The sequence below is a fragment of the Corylus avellana genome, chromosome ca6 (assembly GCF_901000735.1).
Source record: "Corylus avellana chromosome ca6, CavTom2PMs-1.0".
In the NCBI taxonomy this organism is placed as follows: domain Eukaryota; kingdom Viridiplantae; phylum Streptophyta; class Magnoliopsida; order Fagales; family Betulaceae; genus Corylus; species Corylus avellana.
Genome location: NC_081546.1, coordinates 30228036 through 30239264, shown reverse-complemented (window position 1 = coordinate 30239264; position 11229 = coordinate 30228036). Strand labels below are relative to the sequence as shown.

Here is an 11229-nt window from a genome sequence, read left to right as displayed (position 1 = left end):
TGACAAAATCCCAAAGTATAAAAAACACACCAAACAAAACAAAAATAGCAATATATTTTAGAATAAGATAAACAAAATGATGAAAATGAGAGATATATCTCAATTAAAAAGCTTAAATTATAACAAAGACAAATCAAGGCGTTAATGGCTTTAATTATAAGCTTTACTCTCAACTTACTCGGTTGGGTACTTGGATTATGACAAGAAAATGCCAAATATTGATAAATAAACATTAAATTTCTTGACTTTTTTTTTTTAATGTGAAACCAAGAAACCGAAACAGATGGAGGAGGTTTTTTTTTTTTTTTTTACACCTGGGGCAGTGAAAAATTTATGCCAAAAAATTACTTAAAAATTTTTTTTTAATTTTTTTTTACCAGGGGCGACCGCCCCCAGGTCGCCCCCTCTTCTCTCCGCCACTGTGCAGAGGGCAACTCTTTTGGACAATCATTTGCATTTATATATATATATATACATTGCTTGCTCTCCACTCCTTCTACCACAAACTCCACTGACCTCTCTCTCCCAATTTCCTTTTGGGTTCTTTCTTTTCCTTCGGCCTTGTTATTGCTAATTATGAGATCTCCAAATTTAGTCAAGATGGTTAGTGGCAATTTTGTTGGTGTAGTCTTGCTGGTGGAGATTATAGTAGTGATGATGAGTGGTTGTAGATTTGAAGCAAATGGTCTGAGCATGGACTACTACTTCAGGAGTTGCCCAATTCTTGATCCAATTATGAAAAACACAGTATTCAGAGCTTTGCAGGCTGACCCTACCCTTGCAGCCGGCCTTGTTAGAATGCATTTCCATGATTGCTTCGTTGAGGTTCTCTCTCTCTCTCTCTCTCTCTCTCTCTCTTCTTCTTCATTTTTTCTTTGTGGGATGTGATGAAAACACGATTTGGTTATAGTAGTTTGTTACTAATGATCTTAGAATTAATGTTTTTGTTTTTGCTGTGGATCGAGTAGGGATGTGATGGGTCGGTTTTGATTGACTCAACGAATGATAACACAGCAGAGAAGGACTCCCCTGCAAATTTGAGCTTAAGAGGATATGAAGTTATCGATGCAGCAAAAGAGCAGCTTGAAAGAATGTGCCCCGGCGTAGTCTCATGTGCTGATATTCTTGCAATGGCTGCCAGAGATGCAGTAATCTGGGCATGAACAAATTTTCAAACTTAATCTTCTTTTCTTTTTAAATTTTATTAAAGCTACCAACTCTTCACGCTTATTTACCGCACTTATTTCATACGAGTTGACATAATCGATATGAAAAACCACTTAAAACAATCCGTTATGTCACTCAGTATGAAATAGGCTCAAGAAATTATGACTGCGAAGAGATTATCATTACACTCTTCTCTTTTTTTTTTCTACAAAAAAAAAGTACATATATTATTTTTGTTGCAATAATGAGTGAGATATTGATCATAATTGAAACAGGCTGGGGGTCCAATGTATGAGATACCAAAGGGAAGAAAGGATGGTAGGAGGTCTAGAATAGAAGACACAATCAACCTTCCCGCTCCCACCCTCAATGCCTCTGGCCTCATTACTATTTTCGGGAAGCATGGTTTTACCGTCGAAGAATTGGTGGCTCTTTCCGGTAATTTATAAATATATGTAACAAGTACTTTTCTTTACAATTCCTTGTTCCTCAAGCCAAAATTATTGGAATGAATTATTTAGGGGGTTAACATGTCACAATTAATTAAGTTTCTTGTACGTTCCTCTACCCTAAATCATTGATGCTAATTAAAAACTACACTACTATATATATCTCACCCGCCATCTCACCTTGTTTATATGGCATGCAGCTGTGCTGCCACTAATTAGCCTTGGATTGGTATAGTTAAAAATAAAAAATAAAGATTTAAGAGCTAATTTGTACTACCATGTCAACCGGGTATAGTAGTTGTTTGATAAAAATGTAGTTTCTAACCTTATTTATTATGTTCTTGAATGTTAAATCACCACTTGAGTACTTAATGCTAGAAATCACATTTTTATGTAATAATTATCTCACTATGCTATGTTAAGTGGTAATTAACCATTAATTTTTTTTTTCCCAAAGGTAGATTGGCTTTTGACATCACTATAATAAAATAGTTATATGATAAAAATGTGGGTTATAACATGTTTTATCACCAATTATCTTAAAAGCTTAAAGTTATATGAAATAGTTAATTTAATATTTAATTAATATTATTCTAGCATTTCCCCTCATATGCAAGCTTAAACTCATTCTCAACACATAAAATATTAAATTAAAATAGTAGGGAAATTATTGAGAAATGATTCAAACTCTATATATACTTCTCCCCACCACTTATTCGATTCCCCTGGCTTTTTTTTTTTTTTTTTGAAAATTATTCCCCTTAATTAGCTTATTAATCCTTTGTTTTGCTCTTAAAAAAAACCATATTTTAACCTTTAATTAATATTTTACAATTGGATTTACACGTCGCAGGGGCACATACACTAGGAGTGGCATCGTGCGTAAATTTCAAAAAACGATTGAATGACGTGGATCAAAATATGGATGCCGACTTTGCAAAGACATTGTCAAAAACATGCAGCTCCGGGGACAATGCCCAGCAACCCTTTGACGCGACGAGGAACAGCTTCGACAATCTTTACTTCAATACGCTGCAAAGGAAAGCCGGCGTGCTCACTTCCGATCAAACGCTGTTCGCCGACTCAAGAACCTCCGGCGTTGTGAATGGCTTTGCGCTTAACCAAGCCATGTTCTTCCTTTCTTTCCAACGGGCAATGCTCAAAATGGGAGCCCTTGATGTTAAAGACGCTCCAAATGGCGAAGTACGAAAAAATTGCCATAAAATCAACTAAATTATTGTATCCATGGTAATTATATATTTGCTATATAAATATATATAATACATAATAATGGTTTTTAGTCCTATATTGTGTCACGTAGATTGCAATGATAGACCCAGATTCTCTGCTTTCGGATTGCAGCCAATTTGGGAAAGAGGGCCATCGGGATCCTCTCTCATACGATAGGCTGCAATTTGGGAAATGAATTGCAGTCAATCTCCATAATTTAACGATAAGTTTTAGTGTATTGGGATTTTGCACCTCTTTATCTGTAAAAAAATGTGAAATAAATATGGATTAAGGAATTGTCTTTGTTGGTGTTATTCTCTATCTTTTGTACTGTAGAAATTTGTATCCCATTATATTATATAAAGTACTCAATTTTATCATTAGTGTATGATGTGGGATTGAACTATTTGTGCTCACAATATATTAGTAAAGTATGTAAAAAGCTTAAAAAACGTGTTCATCCCATTCTTTAAATCAAATCCATTTTGCATTTGAGCTACGATGCTTCTCCAAACACGGGAAACTACGGAGAGCTCAACTGGAAAAGAAAGAAATGGCCTTAATTGGGGTTTAAAAAGTGATTAAACACTCTTGGGGCAAGCCAAAAAAAATAGCAAATAGGTCGTTGCCTTTATAAAAGTTGATAGAATCAATTAATGCATCACATCAGCATCAATCGCAGTATAACATGACATGTTACTTATATTAACGGAGTTTGTCACACATTTTTTACACATAAAGAGGTACAAAATTCTAGTACACTAAAACTTGACATACCAAGATTGACTTATTGTTGAACGATCGGAATTGGCTGCAATTCCTTGCCCAAAATTAATAGAGCCTACTACATGAGAGAATGTCCAAATTGGATGCAACCCGAATGTAGAGAATCCCGTTCCGTCATTGCGATAGACCAAACATAATACAAGGCTATAAACCATCATTATTATTATATAAAGGCAATTTTTATGGACAATTAATTTAGTTGATAGGTAGAAAGTATATATCAGTTAAATTTATGGCAATTTCTTCGTACTTCGCCTCTTGAACCTTGTTTAACATCAAGTGTTCCCATTTTGACCATCGCCCATTGGAAACGACGGAAGAAGGTGGCTTGGTTAAGCGCAAAGCCATTGACAATGCCTCTGGTTCTTGTGTCGGCGTACAACGTTTGATCAGAAGTAAGCACTCCGGCTTTCCTTTGCAACGCATTGAAGTAAAGATTGTCGAAGCTGTTCCTTGTCGTGTCAAAGGCAAGCTCCACATCGTCACCGGAGCTGCATGTTTCCGACAATGTCTTTGCAAAGTCTTTATCTAAAGTCGGATCCACGCCGCTCAATCGGTTTTTGAAGGATCGGCACCTTGCCACTCCTAGCGTATGTGCCCCTGCATGCAAATCCAATGTCAAAATATTAAAATTCAATCATTCGTATAATAAACTTAAATATTTGAGATGATAAATGGTGAATATATTTTTTTTCAAAGGAAAACAAAGGGAACTGCTAAGGGAAGAAGACCAGAGTTGAGAGTTCAAATCATGTCTCAATAATTAATTAACAATTTATTACGTATAATTGCCATTAAATATTTCACGTGTCGAAATCCTCTCTTTTTCATGGTCCATGTTAGATTTTATAGCATCGATCTAACAGTGTATATGGTGCCACATCATTTAAAATGGCATGACAATTTAGGCACACATACATAGTACTGTTAGATACTGTGAAATTTAATATGGAGGGTAATATTCTCACAAGTGAGGAGAAACGTTTCAATATTAATTAAAAAATTAAATTTATCATTTTTTATAAGATTAAGATTTTAAGATAATTCGAGATCACAAAAATTAAGACTAGCTAGAAGCTTTCAAGTGCGTGTACATGAATGATTTTAGGCAGAGGAACAAGAAACTTAATTAATTGCGACATGTTAACCCCTAAATAATTCAATCCAATAATAATTTTGGCTTGACGAACAAGGAATTGTAAAAAAAAAAAAAAAAAAAAAAAAAAAAAAATTGTGTTACATATATATATTTACCAGAAAGAGCCACCATTTCCTCTGCACTAAAACCATGCTGCCTAAACTTGGTAATGAGCTGAGAGGCATTGAGGGTGGGAGGGGGAAGGTTGAATGTGTCTTCTACTTTAGACCTCCTTCCATCCTTCCTTCCCTTTTGTATGCCATATAGTGGACCCCCAGCCTGTTCCAATTTTCAATAGATAAATGTTACACATTCCAAATTTTCTTTCTAAAAGTTGGTTTTCAAATGATGTGTCACTATCCCATGAGTTGGTGACATACTTCCAAAAATAATAAATCTCATGAGATAGTGACACATCATTTGGAAACTAACTTTTGAAAAGAAAATTTGGGATGTGCAGCACTTCTTTTTTCAATATCTCAATCATTAAAAACAAAAACAAAAACAAAAAAGAAAGAAGATTAAGTTTGAAGATTTGGCCATATATTTATACCAAGAATACTGAATCTCTGGCAGCCATTGCAACAATATCAGCACATGAGACTACGCCGGGGCACATTCTTTCAAGCTCCTCTTTTGCTGCATCGATAACTTCATATCCTCTTAAGCTCAAATTTGCAAGGGAGTCCTTCTCTGCTGTGTTATCATTCGTTGAGTCAATCAAAACCGACCCATCACATCCCTACTCGATCCACAGCAAAAACAAAAAAATTAATTCTAAGATCATCATTAGTAACAAACTATTACAACCAAATCATGTTTTCATCACATCCCACAAAGAAAAAATGAAGAAGAAGAAGAGAGAGAGAGAGAGAGAACCTCAACAAAGCAATCATGGAAATGCATTCTAACAAGGCCAGCTGCAAGGGTAGGGTCAGCCTGCAAAGCTCTGAAAACTGTGTTTCTCACAATTTGTTCAGCGAATGGGCAACTCGTGAGGTAATAGTTCATGCTCAGACCATTTGCTCCATAGCTATGACCACTCATCACTACTATAATCTCCACTAGCAAGACTACACAAAGAAAATTGGCACCAACCATCTTGACTAAATTTGGAGATCTCATTAGCATAACAAGGCCTAAGGAAAAGAAAGAACCCAAAAGAAATTAATGGGAGAGATCACTGGAGTTTGTAGTATAAGGAGTGGAGAGGAAGCAGTGTATATATAGATAAATGCAAATGATTGTACGTACAAAAGAGTTGCCCCAGAAATGGAATTGACCAAAAGGAAAAGGTTGAAGATTATAGTGATAGTGGGCTTTCCATTTTCTCCACCTCTATAAACTTATGGTTAACATGATAATGCTTGTTGAAATAAATGCACTACTATCTGCGATGATCCCACATTTGGGAACAGGATCCTCTCTCCGGTCTATTTTAGACGGAAGAATATCCAGTTCATAAAAATAAATTTTAGAGCCATAAATGGGACACATGTCCTACTAACCAAAAATAATAATAAAAATATTATTTTATATTAAAAAAAATATAAAATAAAATAATAAAAAAATAAGGGGTGGCAATAGGGTGGCCGGACCACCCCAAGCCACCCCCAAGGGCCAAATCTGAAAAAAATAAAAAAAATAAAAAATTGTTTGGCCCTTGGGGGTGGCCGGACCACCCTAAGGGCCTGGGGGTGGCTTCGGCCACCTCAGCCCCCAAATGGGGTGGTCTGGCCACCCAACCGCCCCTTATTATTTTATTATTTTATTTTATATATATTTTTTTAATATGAAATAATATTTTATTATTATTTTTTGTTAGTAGAACAGATATCTCATTTGTGGTTATAGGATTTTTAAGAAAAAATTCTAACCAAGAGCTGAATATTCTCTAGTCCAAAATAAATCGGAGATAATCCTATTCCCACATCTGTATTTGCTATATCATGCATTCAAGCTCATGGTTGCAACAACAACACTCAAGATTTGGAAAGTTTACACGTGGAGGCAAAATCATAGGAATTTTGGTAAGTGTTTGAATATTAATTAAATTATTAAATTTACTTATCTCTATATTACTTTAATTTTTTTTTTTTTTTTTTGAGTGCAAGCTTTTGGGCCTTTGGCAACCAAATCATATAAATATTTTCTACTCCCTTTACTGACGAAACTCCCAAATGGGCTTATACATGATGTAAATCAGGCGTCAGCCCAAATAGTTTTTATCAAAATAATTAGGAAAATCTAAAGAAACCCTCATTTTACTCGAGAAGGATCGAAATGGAAAGGAACCAGTCCTATCCGTTATTCTAGAGAGGTAATATTGTTTGAAAAAAAAAAAAAATCCCTTCTTAAAGTAAGTGTCGGCTCTTCTCAATTTCAAAATGATATTTTGTTCATTTTCAACCTTCTAAGCGCTTTGACGTGGCACTGTAATGTCAAGCTCTCAGACAAAATTTTATTAACGTCGCATTGCAATGTAACACTGTCACGTCATCTTTAAGAAAAAAGAAATAGTTCATAAGAAATAGTTCAATTGACTGTTGACCGCATTTTATAAAACATAGATCATTGATTCAAATTCTTCTTCTCTTTTCCTTCTCCATTCATCCTAAATGCACCACTTAAGAGTTATTGGAGTCATCATGACCACCAAATTAATAAATCGCACTAATTTGGTGGTAACAATTATTAGATCTCTCGATTTAGTAGTCAAAGGTTGGAAACTTGGGGTGGCCTTGACTCTTGAGTAAGAGATGGGGGTAAATTGGGAAATGCAAGGGGTAAATTATTTGTTTTGTGAATGTGGCATTGACGTGGCAATGCCACGTATAAGGGAATAGATAAGTGGGGGAGGGAAATAGGTTTCCCTAGCGTTACTCAATTAATTAATCATCATCTTCCCTGTTTCGGAAAATTTGCTGCGAATTGAAGCAACGACAATTTTCTCACTCTAATTCTCACTCAGATCCAGTTTCTCCATTCTCCAATTTTTCTCGAGGAAAGGAGTGAGAAAACAATAACGAAATGGACAAGATGAACCAGGCGTTGGAGAAGATGAAGATGCTAGTGGGAATGGAGGTGGAGGAAGAAGAAGAACGCCAAGCTGCATCGCTAGAAGCGAACGGCTCCTTCTCTTTCATGGACGACTTCAATCGCAGCTGCACCTTGTCCACCAAGCAGGTAGGTCTTTGCTTTTGCCTCTGTTTGGTTGCTCAGAAAAATAAAAATAAAACCGAGGGAAAGATTAGCTAAATCCGCAATTCTTTTGCAGTTAGAGTAGTCCCTATAAACTGGTGCAAAACTTGGATTTAAACTAAGCAGAAAGGTTTTACAATGGTATGATGAAAATGTCGATGCGATCAATGATAGTGGAAGGCGTTGGACTTTCTGGATCTAGACTTGATTGGTAGTGTTTGGATTAGGTGTGTTTTGGAATTTATATTGATAATGGAGAATGACTAGCAAAATTTATCTCTGAAGGAAGCTGTAAGCTCAGTTGGGTGATTTGCCATCTGAGTTTGGTGGTCAACGTAAGCTAAGATTGGTTAGATCTACATTTTTCTTTACTAGTTAATTGGGCGTGTTTTGTTTGAGCTCAGTAGTTTCACTTAGTATCCACTAAGTTTTGTTCTTAACGTATTCCATGTTTTGCTGGTCGAACTTTGAATATTTTCTATTCCTTGATAAGATTGCTCTGAATAAGTCTGTCTCACTCTCTCTTTCTGATTAAGCAGAGAATTAACGGATTTGTCATATGCTTTGTTGCTGGTTTGACTTGTACGCTCTTGGTAAGTTTTGACCCTTAGATGATTTGAGTTGTGTTTTCCTTTCTAGTTGGTTATTACTCATTATTTTTAGTTATCTATATATATGCTTTGAGTGGAAAGTAAATAGATGTGACTTGATTTAGATGAATGGGAATGTGGCCAAGTAGTGTTGTTTGTCCAAACATATATCTCTGCTAAGAACCTCAATAACTAGTAAATGTAGTGAATGAAAATGAAGGATTTATTGGCTGACTATTGGATCTTGACTAACATTGCCTTGCTTTTTACCAACTGAACTGAACTGAGGCTTAATCTCATTTGATTGGTAATTGCCTTTATTTTGAACATCCTATTTTGCAAGCAGCTGGGAAATTTATACCGTACCAGAATAACTTGCTTTCTGCCAACATTTGCCACTGCTTGTTTGCACTCTTAGTTGTTAGTCTAGTATATGAGGAGTTTGTATAATTCAATGATGTTGGATAAAAAGATAAGGACGCTACTTGTTACTTTAAGCATTCTATGCTTCAATGAACTGTAATGATCATAAACTATTCCATTTGGTGCCGAGACATATACGAGGACAAGTCAAAATTTCAGACGTAATGTGCACCTTTTAACTTATAATTTTTTCAAATAATTCATGCTTGCATTTACTTGATCGGATTAAAATTTCAGTTGGCATAAGTCGCATAATATTCCTTGAATATGATCAAATATGTAAATTTCACTCCAAACATGCTTTTAATGAGGGAGGCACTGAAACATCTTAGAATAGATGACGCAGAATTAGAAAACATATGCTGTTTCATGGTTTTGCTGGAAATTTGAGGTTATAAGTTGCCAAGAAATAGCTCCTTTGCATGAGTTAGAATTAAAGAGATCTTGATATTGTCATGAGGGTAGGGTAGAGTTAAAGGGGTCTCAAATTTTTATGTGCATATTAATGAATTGTAACCTGCATTTATATAGGTGGCCTTCAAAACTCAAGGGGACTAATATGCGTGCATTTTTTCTTTCCATGGACAGTCGATGCTTGTATTCTTCAACCCTGTCAAGTTCGGTATAACATTCACATTTGGCAACCTACTTTCACTCGGAAGGTTTGTAATTATATTCCTATGTTGTATGCTCTGTTGTCTAATTGAATAATTGCATGCGCATGTCATATGTGTTTCTTTTTTATTTTGCCCCAGGTTGGGGGTGGGACTGGATGGGAAGGGGAATGGGCAATGTAGATGAGGTTATGTGAATTTCTCTTGTTTTCACTGTTCATATATATTAAAAGCAATGGACTTTAGAGTGAAGAATAAGATTGCTTCTTCAGTTCGTTTTGTGTCTCTAGGAGGTGATCAAAATCTGATCATATCTTCCAATTTTAATTAAGCTAACGGATGATGTCTTTTAAGCTTAAAACGCCTTGAAATGATTGACTATAAACAAATGACAAAGAAGACAAAGGCTGTTAGTCATTTTATGTAAGGTCTTAAATTTAGGTTTCCTCTACTTTACTTTTGTTGATATTCAAGTTGAGACTTGAGACTTGAAATTGTGTCTTGGTATCTTTCCTAGTATAAATGTAATCTTCAAAGTTCAGTACACTCTTTTTTTTTTTTGATGCACGGATATATGAGAGCTCTTGTTGGGGTTGCGATTTGCTGTAATATATTTCAAACTTTTGGCCATTATTTTCAATGGATAATAATTTTTATTTTTTATTGATGTGGGCAATCTTTCTTAATCTTTCAAATAGATCATAGGAGTACATATTTCATATCTATATGACTATTTTGTGTGCTTCAGATGCTAAGTTGGGTCTTTTGTATGGCAGCACAGCATTTCTCATAGGCCCCAAGAGGCAAGTGACAATGATGCTTGACCCTGTTCGTATTTATGCTACAGCCATATATCTTGCAAGTATAATCATCGCCTTGTTTTGTGCTCTCTATGTAAGTTGCATGGTGGCCCTTTGTTTGTTCTCCCCCGCCCCCCCCACACCAAAATTTTAAACTCATTCTAAATTATTCTTTTTTGCATTGGAGCAGGTTCATAACAAGTTATTGACACTTTTAGCCATTATTTTAGAGTTTGGTGCACTAATTTGGTATGTCAAGTTATTACGTACTCTCTTATTATACTTGTCTTCTATCCAATCTCATGCGTCTGGAGTTGTGATTGGCATACATTTCATGAGGCATATTATAGGACAGGCAATTTAATTAACAGAATTGAGTCACTAACAAAACCGTACCATGATGAAAATTCAGATAAGAATGAGGTTGATTTTTGAAGTTTTGAAATGATTTTTTTTTTCTTGTTTAATCAAGTGTTGAGAGAAGGTAAACTTATTAAGCAGTGCTTTTGTTTTTAATAAGTAAACGAGATATCATTGAAAAGTGCAAAAGGCGTAACTCAAGTACACAAGATGTATACAAGAAAAACACTTGGCTAAAGAGAGAAAAAAAGGTTGAGAAAATCATAAAAACTAAGCACATCAAGAAGGATCACCCATTTGGATGACATGTAAAACTGATATATGTACTATTAGTTAAGCAACTCTCAAGCTTGGAGCAGCTTATGTTTGAAACAACCTCACATTTTTAACTTTCCTGTTATACTTTCATCATATAATTAGGAAAATTTCGCCATTTTAACTTTTGGAGGGTCTAATTGCACATTTATTTCA

The 11229-nt window shown here is 35.2% G+C and overlaps 3 protein-coding genes across 5 annotated transcripts; 2 read left to right on the top strand and 1 right to left on the bottom strand.

Annotated features, from left to right (window-relative positions):
• The first annotated feature begins 512 nt into the window (after positions 1 to 512).
• On the top strand, positions 513 to 3117 carry LOC132184718 (peroxidase 47-like). 2 transcript variants are annotated; one of them, XM_059598450.1, is made up of 4 exons: positions 513 to 825; positions 969 to 1148; positions 1443 to 1605; positions 2470 to 3117. In XM_059598450.1, the coding sequence occupies exons 1-4, from the start codon at positions 577 to 579 to the stop codon at positions 2847 to 2849; spliced, it is 972 nt and encodes a 323-aa protein (XP_059454433.1). In that variant the 5' UTR covers positions 513 to 576; the 3' UTR covers positions 2850 to 3117. The 2 variants fall into 2 exon arrangements, with proteins under 2 accessions (XP_059454433.1, XP_059454432.1); XM_059598449.1 differs by having other exon boundaries at positions 969 to 1157.
• Positions 3118 to 3852: 735 nt separating this feature from the next.
• LOC132185819 (peroxidase 47-like) lies at positions 3853 to 5901 on the bottom strand. Its single transcript, XM_059599611.1, has 4 exons — positions 5650 to 5901; positions 5324 to 5512; positions 4887 to 5049; positions 3853 to 4232 (listed from the first exon to the last, which is right to left on the bottom strand). The coding sequence occupies exons 1-4, from the start codon at positions 5899 to 5901 to the stop codon at positions 3853 to 3855; spliced, it is 984 nt and encodes a 327-aa protein (XP_059455594.1).
• Positions 5902 to 7665: 1764 nt separating this feature from the next.
• Positions 7666 to 11213, top strand: LOC132184520 (uncharacterized). 2 transcript variants are annotated; one of them, XM_059598187.1, is made up of 5 exons: positions 7666 to 7956; positions 8511 to 8564; positions 9573 to 9646; positions 10375 to 10492; positions 10589 to 11213. In XM_059598187.1, the coding sequence occupies exons 1-5, from the start codon at positions 7801 to 7803 to the stop codon at positions 10760 to 10762; spliced, it is 576 nt and encodes a 191-aa protein (XP_059454170.1). In that variant the 5' UTR covers positions 7666 to 7800; the 3' UTR covers positions 10763 to 11213. The 2 variants fall into 2 exon arrangements, with proteins under 2 accessions (XP_059454170.1, XP_059454171.1); XM_059598188.1 differs by lacking the exon at positions 8511 to 8564.
• The last annotated feature ends 16 nt before the right edge of the window (positions 11214 to 11229 follow it).

What these genes read in the sequence shown, in the direction of transcription:
- LOC132184718 (XM_059598449.1), top strand. Translation starts at nt 577, where the DNA reads ATGAGATCTCCAAATTTAGTCAAGATGGTTAGTGGCAATTTTGTTGGT. An exon ending in TCCATGATTGCTTCGTTGAG is followed by an intron (nt 826 to 968) that starts GTTCTCTCTCTC and finishes TGGATCGAGTAG; the next exon opens with GGATGTGATGGGTCGGTTTT. An exon ending in CCAGAGATGCAGTAATCTGG is followed by an intron (nt 1,158 to 1,442) that starts GCATGAACAAAT and finishes TAATTGAAACAG; the next exon opens with GCTGGGGGTCCAATGTATGA.
- LOC132185819 (XM_059599611.1), bottom strand. Translation starts at nt 5,901, where the DNA reads ATGCTAATGAGATCTCCAAATTTAGTCAAGATGGTTGGTGCCAATTTT. An exon ending in TCCATGATTGCTTTGTTGAG is followed by an intron (nt 5,513 to 5,649) that starts GTTCTCTCTCTC and finishes TGGATCGAGTAG; the next exon opens with GGATGTGATGGGTCGGTTTT. An exon ending in CCAGAGATTCAGTATTCTTG is followed by an intron (nt 5,050 to 5,323) that starts GTATAAATATAT and finishes AAATTGGAACAG; the next exon opens with GCTGGGGGTCCACTATATGG.
- LOC132184520 (XM_059598187.1), top strand. Translation starts at nt 7,801, where the DNA reads ATGGACAAGATGAACCAGGCGTTGGAGAAGATGAAGATGCTAGTGGGA. An exon ending in GCACCTTGTCCACCAAGCAG is followed by an intron (nt 7,957 to 8,510) that starts GTAGGTCTTTGC and finishes CTGATTAAGCAG; the next exon opens with AGAATTAACGGATTTGTCAT. An exon ending in GTTTGACTTGTACGCTCTTG is followed by an intron (nt 8,565 to 9,572) that starts GTAAGTTTTGAC and finishes TTCCATGGACAG; the next exon opens with TCGATGCTTGTATTCTTCAA.